Source organism: Pelobates fuscus, chromosome 2, assembly GCF_036172605.1.
Source record: "Pelobates fuscus isolate aPelFus1 chromosome 2, aPelFus1.pri, whole genome shotgun sequence".
NCBI classification, from domain to species: Eukaryota; Metazoa; Chordata; class Amphibia; order Anura; family Pelobatidae; genus Pelobates; species Pelobates fuscus.
Window position 1 is genome coordinate 324,213,574 of NC_086318.1, and position 21,416 is coordinate 324,234,989.

A 21,416-nucleotide genomic window follows, 5' to 3' on the forward strand; every position below is an offset into this window, starting at 1 on the left:
AAGCATCCTAGCATTAATTTAAAGTATAAGTAGGTTAAATGGCATCATGTATCTTGTAAATCCTAACTCTTCTTTTGGTAGGATAAATTATAATCTCTGCAGTTGTAGATATAAGCTAAATTTAGCTTTTAAGACATTTGCCATTTTTGTCATTGAATAGTTGTGATAGATTGCCAATTTTCTTTTACAATTCATGTTAGTTTGTCTTGACTCATTATTTGGGTAGGATATTGACAGCTTTTTTTTCTTTGATATACTGGTGTGCAATTGTTTACAGTAATATCCACATTTAAAAAAAAAATATATAAATTGAGGTCTACATCTTTTCTTTACCAGTCCCTTCAATAGATCTAGCAAATTTATTTTTTATTAACTTGTGGTGACATTGCACCAGTATGTAGACACTAATGTTTGATGTTTACAATTTGATCTCTATTTCTTGAAAAATATCATGTGAATAAAACAATTGTACTAAATGTATAAAAATAAATTGGCACTGAAAATATACTATTATGCTATGTCACCCAACCACTTCAGGACCAATGATATGTCAAGGGATTTGCCTTACTCTGGTCATGGAGGGATTACTGGTATATTTGTGTTGCTTGTTTTTTTGTTTTTTAATATAGATATTGAGCAGTGGCAGGGAACCACTTGCAGTCACATTTCTATACCCGCTCCTCTGTCTATTCCTTTATTTGCAATCCATTAAAACATGGATGTAAACTGTCTATACAAAATAAAATAGATAAATCCATTTTGTTTTTGTTTTTGTTTATTTTGTGCATTGTATTCAAACAGGAAACTGTGTGCACTTCAACTGTTATCACAATGTGTTCAAGAAGACTGTGTATTTTACCATTTACACACAATTGTTTATTACAGTATGTTCTTAGCTTAGTGAAAGTCAGGGGTGTAGAATGGTAAGCAGTGCTGGTAGTGCAACTAGCAATACTGAAATTGAAAATAATTCTGTCTCTTTGTTTTTTTTGTTTTACATTTTCAATAGTGGGCTCAAACGTGATAAAAATAATCTCACCAAACATTGGTGGTGCTCACACACTACCGTTCATGCTTGGCATCACACCCCTGAAAGAAACGTATGTTTGGATTTTGTTGATAAAAAGTATTACAAAAATCTCCATACAAAAACTATTTTTATAGAAATCTTGCATTTCCACAAATAAACCTGAACATTTTTTTTTTTTAAATAAAAATTGCTCGAGGATTTTGATCATTAAACACTGACTGTATTGATGAATGCAGCCCACTTAAATCTCTCCATGGAAAGTTGTCTTAAGTGGTCTGTGCATTTTCCACAGTTGGAGGGAGCTGCAGAGGCTCAGTGGGGTTCAAATGGTAACAGGAACACATTTTAAAAATCCTTTTAGGCTAAAATGTAACCTTTTCTCCTCCACATTTACATTATCCCTCTATGCAATATACAATTAAGATACATTCTCCTGAACGCCTTAACAGTGCATCAGAATGAACTGATCCAACCTAATATTCTGCACACAGAAATACTGTATTCTGATTGAATTGAACAATACAATTATTGCCTTGTTTACTGACATTTTGTTTTATTTACGACAGTGAAACACAGAGTCCACAAAGCAGATAAGAATCTTCCTTTCATACTATATATATATATTTTTAATAATCATGATTTTCATGATTTCTAAGCCATCTTTTAGTAATCTCATGTTGCCCATAGAGTATAAACCTATATAATTTATTTTCGTTTTAATTTGGGTTTGCAATAATGTACCATATGTTCTTCTTATCTTTGTTTGCGGGGGAACCAAAGATCATACAGTTTCTTCAACAAGTTTATTTCTGATTTTATTGATACTTATTCTTCAATTAATCTGAAATGGTGAAATGGATTTCCTAACCCAGATAAGCTTGAAAAAAATAACTTCTTGTTTTCTCATTGGGACCTTGTTTGAAAAAGCAACCACAAAACGTACACATTTACATTCAGAAGAATGGTGGACCCCTTAAAAACAGTTTAACCTCCGCAGAAGTTCTTGGTTCATCCATGATTCTTGTACGAATAGTCCGACGAAAGAATCAAGTAAGTTTCGCGTTCATAGACAGAGCGATATGAGGTAACTCATTTTTATTTTGCACAGGTTGCATATTTCCACAGGAAACATTCTCGCAGAGTTGTTTGGAAAAAATAAAACAAAAAGCTGACAGTTTGTGCTTGGAGAAGCCTGACTCGCAGCTTTATGCCATTGTTTCTTTTCCTGGCAATCTTCTATCATTAAACGTGTGCATGTTAATAACTTCTTCTGTTTTCACTATTACAGGAGGCTGGGGTTTGTGTTTCAAACGTCGTTGACACTTTAGAGACATCCTCAGCTCCTCCACCATTGCACTGCAGAAAGATCTCTGTAAATTAAAAACAAAATAAATATTTAGAAACAATATACCAAAGACAAGTCATAAGGGTATATCAATGATTATAGATTTACTCTTTTGGCACGGCATGTCAGCTTTGCAGCTTTGTAAACTTGCCATGTTTCTGCCTGAAGCTTCCAGCAAACTGCTGTCATTTAAATATGCATCACATAGTAATTAAAATGACTTATCAAGCTGTGAAATCTCATTGAAAATTTCACCTTGTCACTAAAATTATTTATCTGCCAACTAGTGCTTGCTGATGCACATTATCGGCAAGTCTATATCGAACATATGTTCTGTTGAAATAACATTCCAAATGCATTTATGTTCTACTAATTTTTGTCATGGGCTAGCAAATATATTTTTTTCAATTATTCACTGGATAATTATAATTATGGCATGTGTATATATATTACACTTTATTACATTGTTTTAATATCCTTAATTAAATGACTGCTGCAATTCTTTAATTAGCAGCCATAGTGATATTAAGGATATCATTCAAAAGCAAATAAAAACAAAGTCTGAATTAATGTTTGTGGGATCTCTTCACGGTCAGTGTTTTGGGGGCTGATCCTAACTTAAATAGTCAATTTATAGTCAATTGGTCATGGTGCCAGGAGTGACCTGGCACTACCTCATTTTAAGGAGTCAAACCATTTTCAAATAGTTTGACATCTTACCTGCGGTCTGCCGTGGGTGGCAACTCATCTCTGCTATCATAGGTAAGGAAACAAAAGTTAATGCAACTCAGGGCTTAGCTCATTGGCTGAGAGTTATCAGCTGACAGGTTTACGGTACCTGTAGTGTTTCTTTAATGATTTGGTCTTGCACTGTAGATCATGCCCCAGCAGTTTCAGAGTTCTATTATCTCCCATTTAGAAGGTAAAACTCTTTATTTTTGCAGCCACAGCCTAGCCATACCACCCCTAGCTGAGACTCACACAACCGTCCTACATATTTTCAGAAAACAACTCCTTATTTGCACAGTGTGTTTAAGTTTGATTTTTTTGTCTCCTGCTCTATTAATTGCCTGGTAGAGTGTGCACCATATGTGATTAAAGATCAATTAACAGAGCATGTGATAGGAATGTCTAAAGTAAACATAATGTGCTATAAGATCTGCTTGAAAATAAAACGTTTTTCATGGATGTGTGAATCAGTCATGGAAAGTGTGGTTAGAGCTGCATAAACAGAAAAAAAGTGATTTAACTCCTTAATGGCAGGACATTATGCAGTATGACTGCCGAGATATGATCTGTATACCAAAAGTGATTTGTTAAGCTGTTGTTTTGTACTTTAGAGTATTTCTTTAAAGTGTTTTGTACTTTAGAGTATTTCTAGAGTATTTCTTTAAAGTCACATTTTTTTAGGTACAGTATAAACAGGGTTTATTCCAGGCACCCTCTTTGACTGCATTGATTACAAATAATGGAGACCAAAAAGCTAAATGTGAAAGAAAAATATAAAACAGAGATTACTGGCTATTTTGTATTATAATGTGAAAATCTGTAGGCAGCAGGCCTGTTACTTCCTGTTTGAATTGCAAAGATTTTTCACTGAGATGCATTTGAAAGTCTGTGACTGGACATCTTTAGAAAGTATGGGCGGTGTGGGGTTGCAAAGGCAACTGACAAGAGAACTGCAGGTTTGCAACCTGTTTTTAGATACACCCCCAATGAAAACAAGTGCATGAAAGTTTTCATTTGGGGTATGTCTACAAAAAAGTGACTTTTATTTATTTTGTATTAGGGCAGTGGAGTGTCCCTTTGAGGTCAAAATGTTCAGTCTTGACTCTTGACTACTCTGGCCTTAAATTTGAATTCCACTTTGAGTTTTCTCTTTAGTAAATAACCCTGTTACTGTTTGATATATCTACTCTTTGTTAACTGTTTTGTTTGTATTTCTTTTGGTTGTATTTATAGTTTTATTTTATTTCAAAAACACAGTTGATTCCCTTCTCCGCCCTGCTGTGGCCACCCCCCAAACTAACCTTACAGCTGATAGCTTTGCATATTACTTTACTGACAAGATTGAACAGCTAAGGAAACAATTCTCCCCTCCTTGCCGTTCTCTTTCTCAACCACACATAAATAATGCTTTCCCTACCCTTCAGACTTTCTCCCCAGCTACTGAAGAAGAGGTGGCTGCACTTCTCCATTCCTCTCGCCCCACCACTAGCCCACTTGATCCTGTCCCATCTCACCTCATCAGATCTCTCTCCACTTGTCTTGTGCCTATCCTAACACACATCTTTAACTGCTCTCTCTCTTCTGGCACTGTTCCTGCTGACCTTAAACATGCCACTGTAATACCTATCCTGAAAAAAACATCTCTTGACCTGTCCTCCCCCTCTAACTATCGTCCCATATCCCTGCTCCCTTACTCATCAAAGCTTTTGGAAAGACTTGTCTTTACCCGTGTGTCTCACTTCCTTAATTCCAACTCTCTCCTTGACCCTCTTCAGTCTGGCTTCCGCCCTCTCCACTCTACTGAGACCGCTCTTATCAAAGTGACTAATGACCTAATCTCCGCTAAATCCAAAGGTCACTACTCCATATTAATTCTCCTTGACCTCTCTGCTGCCTTTGACACAGTTGATCATGCTCTCCTCCTTCAAACTCTTCAATCACTCGGTCTCTGTGACTCTGTCCTCTCTTGGTTTTCCTCCTATCTCTCCCAACGCTCATTTAGTGTCTCCTTTTCCAAGGATACCTCCTCCCTTCGCCCTGTCTCGGTTGGAGTTCCCCAAGGCTCTGTCCTTGGTCCCCTTCTATTTTCTCTTTATACTGCCTCTCTTGGAAAACGTATTGCCTCTTTTGGATTCAACTACCACCTGTACGCTGATGACACTCAGATATACCTCTCCTCACCGGACCTCTCCCCGGTCGTCCTGCAACGTGTCACTGCTTGCCTCTCTTCCATCTCTGACTGGATGTCGTCACGCTTTCTCAAACTTAACCTCTCTAAAACTGAACTCCTTGTCTTTCCTCCTCCTAATACTGATCCTCCTCTCTCACTCTCCCTTCAAGTCAGTGATATCCACATGAGTCCATCCCTACAAGCGCGCTGTCTTGGCGTCATACTTGACTCTGGTCTCACCTTTGAGTCTCACATCCAGTTTGTTGCCAAGTCCTGTAGGTTCCAACTCAAAAACATAGCCCGCATCCGCCCCTTTCTTACGCAAGATGCTACCAAGGAGCTTGTCCATGCTCTAGTAATTTCCCGCATGCATTACTGTAACCCTCTCCTGATTGGTCTCCCCAAAAGCCGTACTGCCCCGCTACAGTCTGTAATGAATGCTGCAGCTAGACTGATTTTCCTATCCAGTCGGTCCACTCACACCTCGCCCCTCTGCCAGTCCTTACATTGGCTCCCTGTATCCTATAGGAGTCAATTAAAAGTGCTAACCCATACATTTAACGCACTGAACAATTCCAGCCCCTCTTATATCTCTTCACTGATCCAGAGGTATGCCCCTCCTCGTACCCTCCGCTCTGCCCGCGACCACCTCCTGACCGCTGCTCGCACCCGTACGGCCAACTCACGCTTGCAGGACCTCTCACGGGCGGCTCCTCTCCTATGGAATAACTTGCCTACTGCCATCAGACTCTCCCCTAGTCTTCAATTATTTAAGAAGGGCCTTAAATCCCATCTCTTCAGGAAAGCGTATGGCCTCCCAGAGTAATCTCTCCCTTACATACCTGTCTCTTGCTCTCCTATGGGATAGTGCTTTGCTCTCTCCTCCAGCTCTGCTTCACTCCTACTTGATATTTCCTATCCTAATGTTTCTAATACCCCAGCTCATATAGACTGTAAGCTCATTTGAGCAGGGTCCTCTTCAACCTATTATTCCTGTAAGTTTTCTTGTAATTGTCTTATTTATTGTTACATCCCCCCCCTCTCAAAATATTGTAAAGCGCTACGGAATCTGTTGGCGCTATATAAATGGCAATAATAATAATAATAATAATAATATGCAGAACAGTAGCATGCTTGTTTTTCTCTAAAATCGAGTAAAATAACTATGGGGAAAAAACATTGTTAATTTGCTATAGGATGGCAAATATAATAAATGTATTTAAAGTGACAGTACAAATTACATATAACAGATCACTTACAGTAATATATCTCATTCAAAAAATGCAAGACATTTCCTTTTTAACAATTATTGCAGGTGATCAATGTATACATTCTAGTTTTCGTCAAATACTCTCTTAAACAAGGTTTTTAAATTTAAGAGCCTAAGAAAGGTAATTAATACATGCAAAGCCATGTAAATTTAATTTTACATTAGCACTAATTTAGCATGTCAACATTTTCCCATTGATGCATGCATAATAGTTGAATTCTCCAGTGAATGTGCTTTCATTCAAAGCACCCACAGTACATTAGGTGTTGTTTTTTGGCTAGGAAATAATATATTGCAAATTAATCGTGGTTCTAATTCAGTTTTGTCCGTTTCCATCTGTGGGAGTCTTTCTGTTTAATAAAGTTACTTTTTGATTTTTGCATAAAGTTTTCTAATTCAAACTTAGTTTCTGTTTTAGATGAAAGAAGTGGGCTGCCATTTCAACAGAGATACAGAAGGACACAATGTAGACCAGGAAGATATATATATTCCTCCACAGACTGACAAAACAATTCTGTGCTTAAGAACAAGTTATATGGATGTTTATAGAACATAAACATTACCTCATGCATATATTGCATTTGGGGAGAAGGTAATAATAGTTGCACAACTGTTATTTTGGAGAGAAGATGGCTTGCTTCAAAGAGCAAATTTCCTGTGGATTTACATTGTGAGGTAGTTTGACTAAAGATATAGCAAAGTGATATTGACAGAAACATATATCTGACTATGGTTTCAGAGTATTAAAAAAATATATATTTGGGGGCGTGGCTAACCACGGAGCAAGATGGTCGCCTGAAACCTTTGCTCCAGCACCAGGGCACCTAAGCCAATGCAATCCTAGAGAAATAAGCAGCATCCACTGAAACTAATTAACGATGTCTCATCACAAGAGCAAGAGGAGCTCGGCGAAACCGGACAAGCTCAATTTTTTTAGCCAGAAACAAACTCCTGTGTCTCTGGCGGCACAGGCCTCGACGGACCCCACAGATCCTGAAATGGATGATGGCATACAGGTCACTCACTCGTTGAAGACGCCAGATAAATCGCAAATAACGAAAGCCGACCTCACGGCAGCCCTGTAGATACTCTCCACTAAGCTCATCACCACATGGCAACACACGGCGGACTCCATGCGCAAGGACACACAAGAACTCGGCAAGCGGACGTCGCACATGGAAGACAAGTGCAACAAATTTGCCACCGCGCACAACGACTTAGCCACAAATGTGGAACGCATGGCAACAGAAATTAATAAATTGGAGGATAAGCTAGCAGACCTAGAGGATAGATCGCGCCGAAATAACCTCCGATTAAGGGGAGTTCCCGAAGATGTCGCCACCGACGAACTGCAGGCCTACGTGAGGAATCTATTGCATGCTTACGTCCCAGAAATACCGGCAGACATGCTGCTGGTGGACAGAGTGCATCGTATCCCGAAACCCCGGCATCTCCCACAGACGACACCTAGAGATATACTACTTCGAGCACACTATTTTCATATTAAGGAACATGTACTCAGAAGTAGCAGACTGCGGGAAAAGCCCCCAAACAGTTACCCCGATGTCAGGATCTATGCAGACCTGTCAGCCGCTACCCTCAAAAAACTGAGGGAATTCTCCCAAGTAACTAACACATTGCGGTCGCAGGGCATCCGATACCGCTGGGGCTTCCCCACTAAACTGATCGTCACCAAAGATGGTAGCACAACGGTGATGAGCACCCCTACCGAAGGTACAACGAAACTACTCGCTTGGAATATACCGGTAGAACCAGCAACCAATTCTACACGTCAAGCAGGTACACTAAAACGGGACTGGGACAAACCTCAGCACTAATCTTAAACCAGTTGACAACCTGGTCTACGAACATTTATTACTTCCCAATAAGGACTAAGTAATTTCACATGAAAAATTAGACTTTTATTGGCCTTCCTCAGCCTTCAACAACAAAGTTAGATCATCCCGGGTGAGGGATTCCCCTGGGGGGGTCTCGATGGCCGGGGGGGGGGCTGGACCAGGTTCTCCCGCCATCCCTGTGACGAAGCGTGCGCAGAGCAGTGGGCAATCGCGGGGGGGCCTGGTCTGGTCTTCCGCCTGTATCAAGGGGATACCCCTTATTCCGGCCCAACACTATCTTTACAGACCATAAACCTTCGGAGGGCGAGAAGCTTGAACTCACATTTGCTCGGGAACCGGGAGCATGTAATCTGCGGAGCGAGATGCCCGCCACACAGACTGAGCCTGAGACAAGCGTTAATGGACATGGCCCAACTGTTAGGGCCCACTAAGGTCACGAGTGACCACAAGGTAATGGGGACCTGCAATACAGGCTCCCCAAAAGATGTTTGGGGATATGTTATGTAGGGCGATTGAAGAATAGGGGGGGATGCTAGCGACAGGAGCGGTAGTCGGTTATGTTGTGCAAACTAGCAGCCTATTTATGTGTCCAGGTTAAGATGGTGTAATGAATGACAAGGTAACCCCACACTATGGTGAATCATCCCCAGAGTACCAACGATTAGGCTCTTCTGGCAACCAGGGGCATGTAACTTGTTACAGACCTCTGGAAGGTGGCGCAGGGAAGGCCCTAACTCAGACAAAATACCCAAAACCCGGCAAACCGAGAATCGAATGAGCCAACATGATATGGTACACCCCACATACAGTGGATGCACCTATTAAGGTACACATAGGTGCCCAATAGCCACGTTATGGTAGAGAGTTATCTCCTCCATCCCCCGTTTGTGGTAGCACCACTTACTGTCTCCGCGCGAGACATTCTGTACATAGTTCTAAGTTCTTTCCCTAGTTTACTCACCCCATCCCAAGATGCCAAAGACCGGCCACAAACTCATACAGGGACAAATCTCACACCCACTCAACTCCACCACCACTCCAGGCTTGTAGTGCTACTTTGCCATGGACTTAAATATAATCTGCCTAAATGGTTATTACACGAGGTGCAACAGACCTTCTCTCTGTATGGAGGTAAAGATAATCTAATACTATACCCTTTTGAAGCAGAGCTTAGTACTTATTCATAAATGGTGAAAATATTGACTATTAACACTCGAGGTCTTAATACACCACACAAAAGGAGGCTCCTTATTGATGAAGCAAAGCGCACTAAATCAGATATACTGTGCATACAGGAGACCCATTTTGTACATAATAAGGTTCCAGCATTTGCGGGCAAATTTTATCCGATACAATACCACTCCACCTATTCATCCAAATCTAGGGGTGTATCTTTCCTCATTCACGCCTCTGTCACATTTGAGCTTCTGAGCCTCAAAAAAGACGCGCAAGGCCGTTATCTAATACTGCACTGCAATATTAACAATGCTTTACATACTCTGGTGGGGATATATGGCCCTAATACTGATCAGAGGAATTTCCTCCAGAAAGTTTTACGCAAAATTCCCCATACCTACCCTTCCTCCACAATTTTATGTGGTGATTTGAACCACATCCTGCAGCCTAAACTGGACTCCACGCAGACAGCGGGTTCATTACGATGTAAATTACTATGCAAACAAGCCACAGCATTAGCAAAACTCCTTATGGAATATAACTTATATGATGTGTGGAGAGCGCAACATCCGAACGATCGGGAGTTTACTTTTTACTCCTCAGTACATAAAACATATTCTAGAATTGATTTTATATTTGTGTCAGGTGACATACTACCGACGGCCTTACAAAGTGAAATAGGTAATATAGTTTGGTCTGATCACGCCCCCGTCACGCTAACACTACTAGATACATTTCGGTCGCGCACAGCATCTCAGTGGCGTATGAATGAAGCCCTCCTACATAACCCTAACTTTACAGCTAAACTCACAGAGGAGATCAACGCGTTTTTTGCTATAAATAACACACCAGACGTCTCCTTGGCCACGGCGTGGTTGACGCACAAAGCGTTCATTCCTGGCCTCCTGATTAGCCAGGCGTCTTACCTACATAAACAAGCAAAGGCAAGATACGTCTCCCTTGTGAGACGGCTTAGAGACGAAACACTTACACAGGCATTGAACCCGTCCACTGTCACCCAGCAGAATATAGACCAAATCAAAAAGCAATTGAATGACATTCATCTCCACACATCAGCTACTATTACCCACAGACTTCAGCTTCGAACATATACGCAGGGGAACAGGGCGGGGAAAGCTTTAGCAACTCTCTTGCGGCAAAAAAGACAAAATTCCAAAATACCGTTCCTAATTAATCAACAAGGGAACAAGGTATACAACCCCTGTGACATTAATAATATGCTAGCTGATTATTATGACACATTATATAATATAAAGATGAACATACGCACCAGCCAACTGCTTCGGACATCGACTCCTTCCTGGAAGGTGTACACATACCACAACTCACACAAACAGACTGGTCTTTCTTAGAAGATCCCATCACTCAGACCTAAATAGCAACTACAATTAAGGCACTCCCGAAAGGGAAATCCCCTGGTCCAGATGGGTTTACTAACGCCTATTATAAAACCTTCTCTCACGCACTAACCCCTATACTAGAGAAACTTTACAACACGATCATCCAGACAGGCAAAATACCGCAAGAAATGTTGTTGGCCCATATAACCACTCTCCCCAAACCTGGGAAGCCACCACACAAAAGCCAGAACTTAAGACCTATATCGCTCCTAAACACGGATCTAAAAATACTAGCCAAATATATGCCAATAGATTAGAGACACTTCTCCCCAAGCTAATCCAAGACGACCAAGTGGGGTTTGTACGGGGCCGTTTGGGCTCAGATGGAACCAGGAAAATGGTCAACATCCTCCACAATATCCAGTTGTCGGGGGAACCCAGTGTGGCGCTGTCGTTAGATGCTGAGAAAGCTTTTGACAGGCTACACTGGGGATACCTGACGGCAGTATTACAGAAATTTGCTTTCCCAGAGAGTTTAATTAGGCTAATATCGGCGTTATACGATAACCCCTCAGCAAAAATAGCTAATGGAGGCTTTACTTCCAAAACATTCCAGGTATCCAACGGATCTAGGCAGGGCTGCCCATTATCCCCATTGTTATATATCCTGGCATTAGAACCTTTAGCTCAACGCATAAGAGACCCCCCCGACATTGAAGGAATAAACATAGGGGGGAAAATGCACAAGATCACCCTGTTCGCCGATGATGTGATGCTAACCATATCACATCCTGACACGTCACTGCCGCAACTACAAAATATACTAACAAAGTTTGGAAACTGCTCCTATTATAAACTTAACATCAGCAAAACTCAAGCTATGGGACTTAATCTCACAGCTACCCAAATCGCTAGCCTACAAAATAAACACACATTTGACTGGAGACGGGACCACTTGACATTCCTAGGAATCCACCTCACACCTTCGACTAGGAAGTTGTATAGGGCGAACTACCTTCCATTATTCAATAGTATTAGGCAACAATTATACAGCTGGAAGGGCAAATATGTCTCCTGGATGGGTAGGATAGCAGCAGTAAAAATGATGATACTACCCAAGCTGCAATACTTATTCAGGACGCTTCAAATCCATATACCAAAGAAATTTTTTATTGACACCCAACGCTTACTAAATAGCTATATCTGGGGAGGAAAGTGCTCTAGAGTAGCTGCAGATACTATGTACAAACCCTTTAAAGAAGGGGGGATTGGGGCACCAGAGATTATGAGATACTACACAGCAGCCCTCACGAGTACGCTCATAGCGACCTTTCATCACATAACGCTGCCGCCATGGCACCAAATCGAAATGGCGCAGGTTGGCGGACTAGCTCTGTCCACGATGGCCTGGATTCCCAAAGACAAAAGGCCAAAATATAAGAACGCCAGCCCGACCACAACAGCTACATTGGCAGTATGGGACAAATATATTACAAAACATTACTCCGCTTCCTATTTCTCTCCAGCACTACAAATCCAAGCATTGCATGTTCTTATCCCGGGATTTGATCATGGTCTATGGCAAAGCCATGGGATTAAATGCCTATCCCAATTAATGCCGGAGGGTCACTTACTCACTTATGACTCGCTCTCTAAAATGTTTACCTTGCCCCATAAAGCATATTATACTTATTTACAACTACACTCGTGGGTGAGGAAACATGTCATTATGGATAAGACACGCAGACAAGGTGCTACCATATCATTACTAGAGAAAGTATGCGTCACTAATAAACAACCGCAAAAACTATTATCACTTCTATACAAAATGTTTAGAACCAGTACACCACCTAAGACTCTACAATTTGTGCGTGCTTGGGAACAAGAGCTACACACAGACATATCAAACGAAGACTGGTCAAAAATCATATTAGCTCACAAACAGCTAACACTGAATGCGTCCCATGTAGAAACAAGCAGAAAAGTGTTATATCGCTGGTACGTAGTACCGACTACACTACACAAATATGACAGGGGGAAGTCAAAATTCTGCTGGAGGTGCCTCAAAGAGCTGGGCACGATGCTCCACATGGTGGACATGCCCAAAACTGAAGTCTTTCTGGGAGAATATTTTGAAGGCCATTAAGGATCTTACCGGCAAGGATATACCATTCTCACCAGAAACTTACTTGTTATTGGCATTACCTCAGGGATTGAAAAAAATAGATCTATATCTCATTTATCATATAACTATCGCTGCTCTCATGTCCATAGGCAAAATGTGGCTTAAGGCAAACACCCCGGACATTGACAAATGTCTGGACTCAGTGGAGACCACCAAATCTTATGAAATAGCTGCAAGGCAGATGAGAACAGGAAATCTGTTCTGGCAAACAGCGTGGGAAAAGTGGGATGCTTGGCGACAACCAGCCCAATAGAATGTACAATCAGGAAGAGTCCTGAATAAAAGTTAGATCCCTAGCAAAACAACCGGTCATCAAATCCCCTCCCCTCCCCCCCCCCCCAACCCTCTACCCTTCACCTTCCCCACCAGTTTCTTTTAAATTTCATAAAGAATGCTGACTGAACCTAACCTACCAATGGAGTAGCTGCAAGAGTCTGAGTTAAGACAGGAAGCAGCTAAGCAACAAAGCAGCTAAATACTTAGATAATGCATTGGGTTACTTCATTAATACTTTGACAATGTAAGTTATTTTAGGAATGTGATGTTTTTCCTCCATTGTATCCACTATCACCTTTTGTACACATGTATACTTATGTTTAATGTTAAAACATATGCAAAATAATATATTAAAATGTTAAAAGGAATGTGACACATGCATTTACAAAGTTCAGTCATGTAGACTGTATTACATACTTGAAAACTCAATAAAAATTATTATACAAAAAAATATATATATTTAATCTTGTCAAGTGATGCATTAACTTCAAACAATAGTGTATTAACCCTGCACCCACAGTGTTACACCCGCACTACAACTAACTTGTAACATGGTGCAATAAAGTGGTACTGTATCTCATGATGCAATTGGAGGGTAATTTTTAATTTTTCTGGCTGTATTGCAGGAGAAAATGGAGACCAACTGAGGACGGGATTAATCAGCGCACCTAATCACACACTATCTCTACAATCCCAGCGTTATGAGTTTCTTATAACTGTGTGAACTGATCTTTAGGGATTTGACACTCCTTTACATTTTTGGCATTATCAGTACGTATTTCTACTGTTATTCAATAGCAGAATTTACAACTAATTGTTTTTCTCATTCTCTACTAATCCTAGCACTTTTTTGTGACATCAATCTGTGGTGCCATATGGCTAGATGTATTTTGTTTGTTTTTTTAACATGTTTTTTTGTTGTTGCTATTAATGATTTATTAAAATTTTGTTGAGGAGATGCATTTCCCTGTTATAGTGTTTAATATCAGATTTAACTGTAATTTTGTTCAATGTTATATTCTATTAAATAATGTGATATTGTTATTATAAGTGGCTTTCATTATTAAGTAATTAATTTCATTAATAAGTAAGTTTACACTTGTGTCTATACTCATCTATGCATAGTGTTATTTTGCAAGGATTTTATTTCAGATTTATAGTCTTTTGGCTTAAACTTTTTTTTATGTCTGCAAACTGTAAAAGTGGTTTCTGCAAATCATTAATGGGCCACCAAACATGTAAAATATATAACTTTTTTCACAAAATATGGAACTATGGCATTTTCACAACTGAATTCCGAAATTTAGACAGAAAAGCTGATGTGGAACAATTCAACAACTCTGCTTTAGACACATTTTAACTTATACCGTATATACTCGAGTATAAGCCGACCCGAATATAAGCCGAGGCCTCTAATTTTACCCCCAAAAACTGGGAAAACTTATTGACTCGAGTATAAGACTAGGGTGGAAAATGCAGCAGCTACTGGTAAATTTCTAAATAAAATTAGATCCTAAAAAAGTTATATTAACTGAATATTTATTTACAGTGTGTGTATATAATGAATGCAGTGTGTGTGTGTATGAATGCAGTGTGTATATGAATGCTGTGTGTGTATGCAGTGTGTGTATGAATGCAGTGTGTATATAATGAATGGAGTGCAGTGTGTGTATATGAGTGCCGTGTGTGTATATGAGTGCAGTGTGTGTATGAGTGCAGTGTGTGTATAATGAATGCAGTGCAGTGTGTGTATGAGTGCAGTGTGTATGCAGTGTGTATATAATGAATGCAGTGTGTGAGTGCAGTGTGTATATAATGAATGCAGTGCAGTGTGAATGCAGTGTGTATGTATAAGTGCAGTGTGTATGTATGAATGCAGTGTGTGTGTATGAATGCAGTGTGTGTATGAATGCAGTGTGTATATAATGAATGGAGTGCAGTGTGTGTATATGAGTGCAGTGTGTGTGTATGAGTGCAGTGTGTTTATAATGAATGCAGTTCAGTGTGTGTATATGAGTGCAGTGTGTGAGTACAGTGTGTATATAATGAATGCAGTGCAGTGTGTGTATGAGTGCAGTGTGAGTGCAGTGTGTATGTATGAGTGCAGTGTGTATGTATGAGTGCAGTGTGTATGTATGAGTGCAGTGTGTATGCAGTGTGTGTATGAATGCAGTGTGTGTATATAATGAATGCAGTGCAGTGTGTGTATGAGTGTGTGTATGAGTGTGTGTATGAATGCAGTGTGTGTGAGTGCAGTGTGTGTGTGTGAGTGCAGTGTGTGTGTGTGTGAGTGCAGAGCATTGGTGGGGGTGGGCATTTTATTAATTATTATTATTTAATTATTATTGTAATATATATTTTTTTTATGTTATTATTTTTTTATTATTATTATTTTTTTAATTAATTTTTTCGTCCCCCCTCCCTGCTTGTTAGCTGGCCAGGGAGGGGGGCTCTCACTCCCTGGTGGTCCAGTGGATGGGCTGTAAGAGGGGGGCTGTCAGGAAGCTGTAACTTACCTTCACCGCAGCTCCTGTCAGCTCCCTTCTCTCTCCTCCGTCCGTGCAGCTCCCAGGTCAGCTTCCTCTGCAACTCTCGCGGCCGCGCGGAGCGTTGCCACGGTAACCCGTGGCAATGCTCTGACCCCGCGGCTCTCGCGAGAGTTGCAGAGGGAGCTGACCTGGGAGCTGCACGGACGGAGGAGAGAGAAGGGAGCTGACAGGAGCTGCGGTGAAGGTAAGTTACAGCTTCCTGACAGCCCCCGGTCCTTGTCTGTATTATGGCAATGAAAATTGCCATAATACAGACAACTGACTCGAGTATAAGACGAGTGAGTGTTTTTCAGCACAAAAAATGTGCTGAAAAACTCGTCTTATACTCGAGTATATACGGTATTTTGCTATTTGCCATTCAGTTCACTACAATTCAGTTTTAGTGAATCCTTGTAAACCTCTAAAATATATATTTGTATGTTATGACAAGACAATAGTATCAAAAGTGCATATGTTAAATATTATATTATATGGAGAATAAAAAAAATCTTCTAACATTTTCTTTAAATAAATTGAAATATTTTCCCTATTTATGCAATTTCTGGGAAATTTATAATGAAAGTGCAAGGTTAGTTCAGAAGTTCTAATGCTGCATGTCAAATAATGTTTGAAACCTTGTTAAAATATTAATTCTACAAAGAAGTAAGTAGAAGTAAAGATCAGGGTGTTGCAGTGGATGTAATCTATTTGGATTTTGCCAAGGCATTTGATACAGTTCCACACAATAGATTAGTGTTCAAACTCAAAGAAATCGGTCTAGATGAAAATTCTTGTTCTTGGTTAGAACATTGGCTTAAAAATAGAATACAAAGAGTTGTTATTAATGGTAAATGTTCAAGCTGGACAGAGGTGGCAAGTGGTGCCCCTCAGGGTTCTGTTCTGGGACCCCTTCTATTTAACATGTTTATAAATGATCTTGAAAAAAGCATTGAAAGTCATGTTTTAGTGTTTGCAGATGACACTAAACCCTGTAAAGTAATACAATGTAAGCAAGATATTACTTTGCTGCAGAGGAATTTAGATAGACTGGGGGACTGGGCACTCAAATGGTAAATGAAATGTAATGTTGAAAAATGCAAAGTTATGCACTTCGGCATAAAGAATGCACAAGCAACGTATACCCTTAATGGAAGTGAATTAGGGATAACAACACAAGAAAAGGACTTGGGAATTGTTATAGACAACAAACTATGCAACAATGTGCAATGTCAATTAGCTGTGGCTAAGACCAGTAAGTTATTGGCATGCATGAAAAAGGGCATTCATTCTCGGGACGAGAATATCAGTTTGCCTCTTTATAAATCACTGGTAAGACCACATATTGCATATGCTGTACTTTATGCTGTAATTTTGGGCACCTGTTATTATGGCACTAGAAAAGGTGCAGACGCGGGCTACAAAATTAATAAAAGGAATGGAACATATCAGCTATGAAGAACGGCTAACAAATTTAAACCTATTTAGTTTAGAAAACTGGGGATATGATAACATTATACAAATATATTTGGGGCCAATACAAACCATTATGTGGAAATATATTCACAAACCGGTCTTTCCATAGGACACGAGGTCATGAGTTTAGGCTGGAAGAAAGAATATTTTGTCTAAGGCAAATAAAAGGATTTTTTACTATAAGAAGAATAAGGATGTGGAATTCTCTGCCTGAAGAAGTGGTTTTATCAGAGTCCATACAGATGTTCAAGCAGCAACTAGATGCATACTTGCAAAAACATAATATTCAAGGATATCATTTTTCAATGTAGGGTAATAACTTCTTGATCCAAGGATAAATCTGATTGCTAATCTAGGGTCAAGAAGGAAATTCTTTTCCTAGTTTGTTGCAAAATTAGAAGTGTTTCAAACTGTTTTTTTTTTGCCTTCTTTTGGATCAACAGCAAAAAACAAATGTGAGGAAGGCTGAACTTGATGGACGCAAGTCTCTTTTCAGCTATTTAACTATGTAACTATGTACATACCGTTAATCAATAATGTCAGTAATCTTGAAATGTATAACATTTGTTAGAGGTCAATGTTTTCACATTTGCTATACATCAATCAAAATGCTTTACTTCTTGACAGAGGTTAGCTCTAAATGCATACACAAACTTCCCTTGAGCCTGCCTCCTAATAAACCTCTATCTCTCCTGTGTTTAATACCCTGGGAACATGTACAATGTACTGCATAGTTTGAGATTTTGAAGCTGCTGATGACAAGACGAAGCTACTGAGTGGAGTATTAGGTAAACTACAAATGTAGATTTTATCTAGGAATCTTGAAATGTTGGGCTGTAGCGGCTGAATAAAGAAAATTGCATAACTTGGCTATATTTCCAGTTCAAGTATTTTGGCTTAAAATGTTTAATTCTCTTTTCTATTCATAGTTTATAACCTTTATTATAATTAGTATCTACCTTAACCCCTTTCCACCTAGCTAGTCTCCAAATTATCTTCTTCTTTGCGCCAAGGTTTTTTTGCACCCTAAATTCTCTGTAAAGGCTTTTCAACTATACAGGCAGCTTGCTACCTCTTTCCTCATTCCACAACACATTTTTTTGTTATACTTCCTGACTATATTCTTGGACCCAGGTAAGGGGTTACGTAAGATCTCTGCAAAATTGTACTATAATACACACTGGTTATGCTACAGGGATTCTTTGCAGGTTGCTATTGCAACCTACTATGCCCTTTTTTTAAATTAATATTTTGTGTAACTGTATTTACTGTATGTTAGTGTCAAACCAACCTTAAGACATTAATTTGACACTATGGTGGTACTTTGTTTTACCATATTGGAAATTAGATTTATTTAAATATACATACATTCTTAATATTGTTTTGCAGTAATATTGTTTAATTGCAGTCTAGGTCAGATAGGAGGTCACGTGACAGAAGCAAGGGTGATGTTGTATCCTGCTTAAGGAGAAAGTGTAGTTCAGTCGGCAGCAGCCATTTTGCTTTACAAATTAAGTTCTCCAGCCTTTGCATTCTATACACAAATATGCCTGCAAGTTCATGAATTGTTTACTAAAGACTGTTATGCATATATTTAAGCTGATGATCTCCACTCTTGTATATTTTTACAAGTTTGTCATGTAATGTCTTTGTGTGTAAAATGCTGTACATTGCATGTATTTACAAATGTATAAATGTCCATTGTGAAACCAGCTTTATTTATATTGCAGTTTTTTACAAGCTAACCACAGGAATAAACTTAGTCCTGGCTAAGACACACAACTATTTCTGATTGCTTGTTATCTTATTATCTTGCTAAAGGGTAACAAGGACGGCACAGAAAGTGACAGAAGTCAGGCAAGAAGGACGCCACGGGCTATGAGCAGGGTATTTGTTCAAATTTTACACCGTTTTTAACATAAAATATAATAAAAAGAAGTATTTCTTTCTATTTTCCCTGGAGACACATTACAATAGAGAAATGAATTTTGAATCTGATACTTTTTGTAAGATTGCTTGCACCTTGATTCTTATTGTATATAGAATAACACATCCAGTAGTTTGTGTGCCTTTACTGGATAACTCACTACAACCATTTTTTACTTTTATCTCTTTGTGAGAAGGAAACATCTATAACATGTTATTTGTAATATTTTCTCCTTTTTCTCTAATAATAGTCTCTTTAAAAAAAAAAGGTGAATATCACTGCATAGCACGGCACATAGTACAGTACAGTGTAGTACAGTATAGTCACTGCTGTAACAATAAGTTACAGTATACAGATTTGTATTATATCTGCTTAGGAAAAAAAAAAAATCTTTGGACTTTTAGAAGTCACTTTAATTACACTTTCAAATGACCCACTTGAATAGGGTTATCTTTGGGTCAATTTTTTGCAAGTTTGCTTTAATTAATGTGTCATTAATTGGCTATTGTATATCCACAATGTAATATTTTAAAGCCATGTTGAGTATGTTTATGCAATTTAAATGATGTGAATAATAATAAAAAAAATTACACATTAGCGAATTAATGGAAAATGTGTGAAAATCCACTTATCAAATTAGTATTATTACAAACTAATCACATCTCTGCTTTATTGTACAAGTGAAGGAATATAATACTAAAACATTAATCATAGAAGGATAAAATGAACGTTTTAAAAACATTGTATATGAGATTTTATTCACATGATGCATTTGTGTGTACATGCATATTTATTGTCATTAATTGACACAATGCATTATAGTTAATTATTTTAACCCCTTAAGACCGCAGCCAAATGTACAAGTTGTGATCCAAAAAAAACGTAAACAAAACCTGGCATTTGCGCTACATGTCTGTCCAACCGTAATTCACCTCTTTCATATTAAATGCACCCACACTTATTATATATAATTTTATTCAGGGGAAACAGGGCTTTCGTTTAACATCAAATATTTAGGTATGGAACATAATTTAATATGAAAAAATTATTACAAAAATGGTAGAAAATAAGATTTTTTTTAATTTTTTTAGTTCTACGTGACATTCTAACTGTGAATGTCATAATACTGTTTGCATTTACTGCAATACAATACACATATTTGTATTCAGCGATGTCTCACGTGTAAAACAGTACCCCCTATGTACAGGTTTTATGGTGTTTTGGGAAGTTATAGGGTCAAATATAGAATGTTACATATTTCAGTTTTTTCACATTGAAATTCGCCAAATTGGTTACGTTGCCTTTGAGACCATATGGTAGCCCAGAAATAAGAATTACCCCCATGATGGCATACCATTTGCAAAAGTAGACAACCCAAGGTATTGCAAATGGAGTATGTCCAGTCTTTTTTAGTAGCCACTTTTTTAGTAGCCACTGTTTAGTGGTCACAAACACTGGCCAAAGTTAGTGTTAATATTTGAAAATGCAAAAAACTAATTTGAACGCAAATTTGGGCCAGTGTTTGTGACTAAGTGGCTACTAAAAAAAAAAACATACCCTATTTGCAATACCCTGGGTTGTCTACTATTGCAAATGGTATGTCATCATGGGGATAATTTTCATTCCTGGGGTACCATACGGTCTCAAAGGCAACCTGGCGAATTTTAATGTGAAAAAACTGAAACGCAAACCTTATATTTGACTCTGTAACTTTTGAAAACACCATAAAACCTGTACATGAGGGGTACTGTTATACTCAGGAGACTTCGCTGAACACAAATATTAGTGTTTCAAAACAGTAAAACGTATCACAACAATTATATCGTCAGTGTAAGTGCCATTTGTGTGTGAAAAATGCAAAAAAATGTCACTGTCACTGACGATATCGTCGTTGTAATATATTTTACTGTTTTGAAACACTAATATTTGTGTTCAGCGAAGTCTTCCGAGTAAAACAGTACCCCCCATGTACAGGTTTTATGGTGTCTTGGAAAGTTACAGGGTTAAATATAGTGCTAGCAAATTAAATTCCCTATAGTTTCAGCATGGGTTGTCAGGCAGGTCCCGCTAATTGTAATTAATAAAAT

General features: G+C 38.8%; 1 protein-coding gene across 2 annotated transcripts in view; it reads right to left on the reverse strand.

Annotated features, from left to right (window-relative positions):
- Positions 1-595: 595 nt before the first annotated feature.
- Positions 596-21,416, reverse strand: part of GRIK2 (glutamate ionotropic receptor kainate type subunit 2) — a 622,789-nt gene continuing 601,968 nt past the window's right edge. For both annotated transcript variants that reach the window (XM_063443553.1, XM_063443554.1), the window contains one exon: positions 596-2,400. In XM_063443553.1, the coding sequence (XP_063299623.1) occupies positions 2,236-2,400 (165 nt within the window). In that variant the 3' untranslated portion in view covers positions 596-2,235. The remainder of the gene's footprint in view (positions 2,401-21,416) is intronic.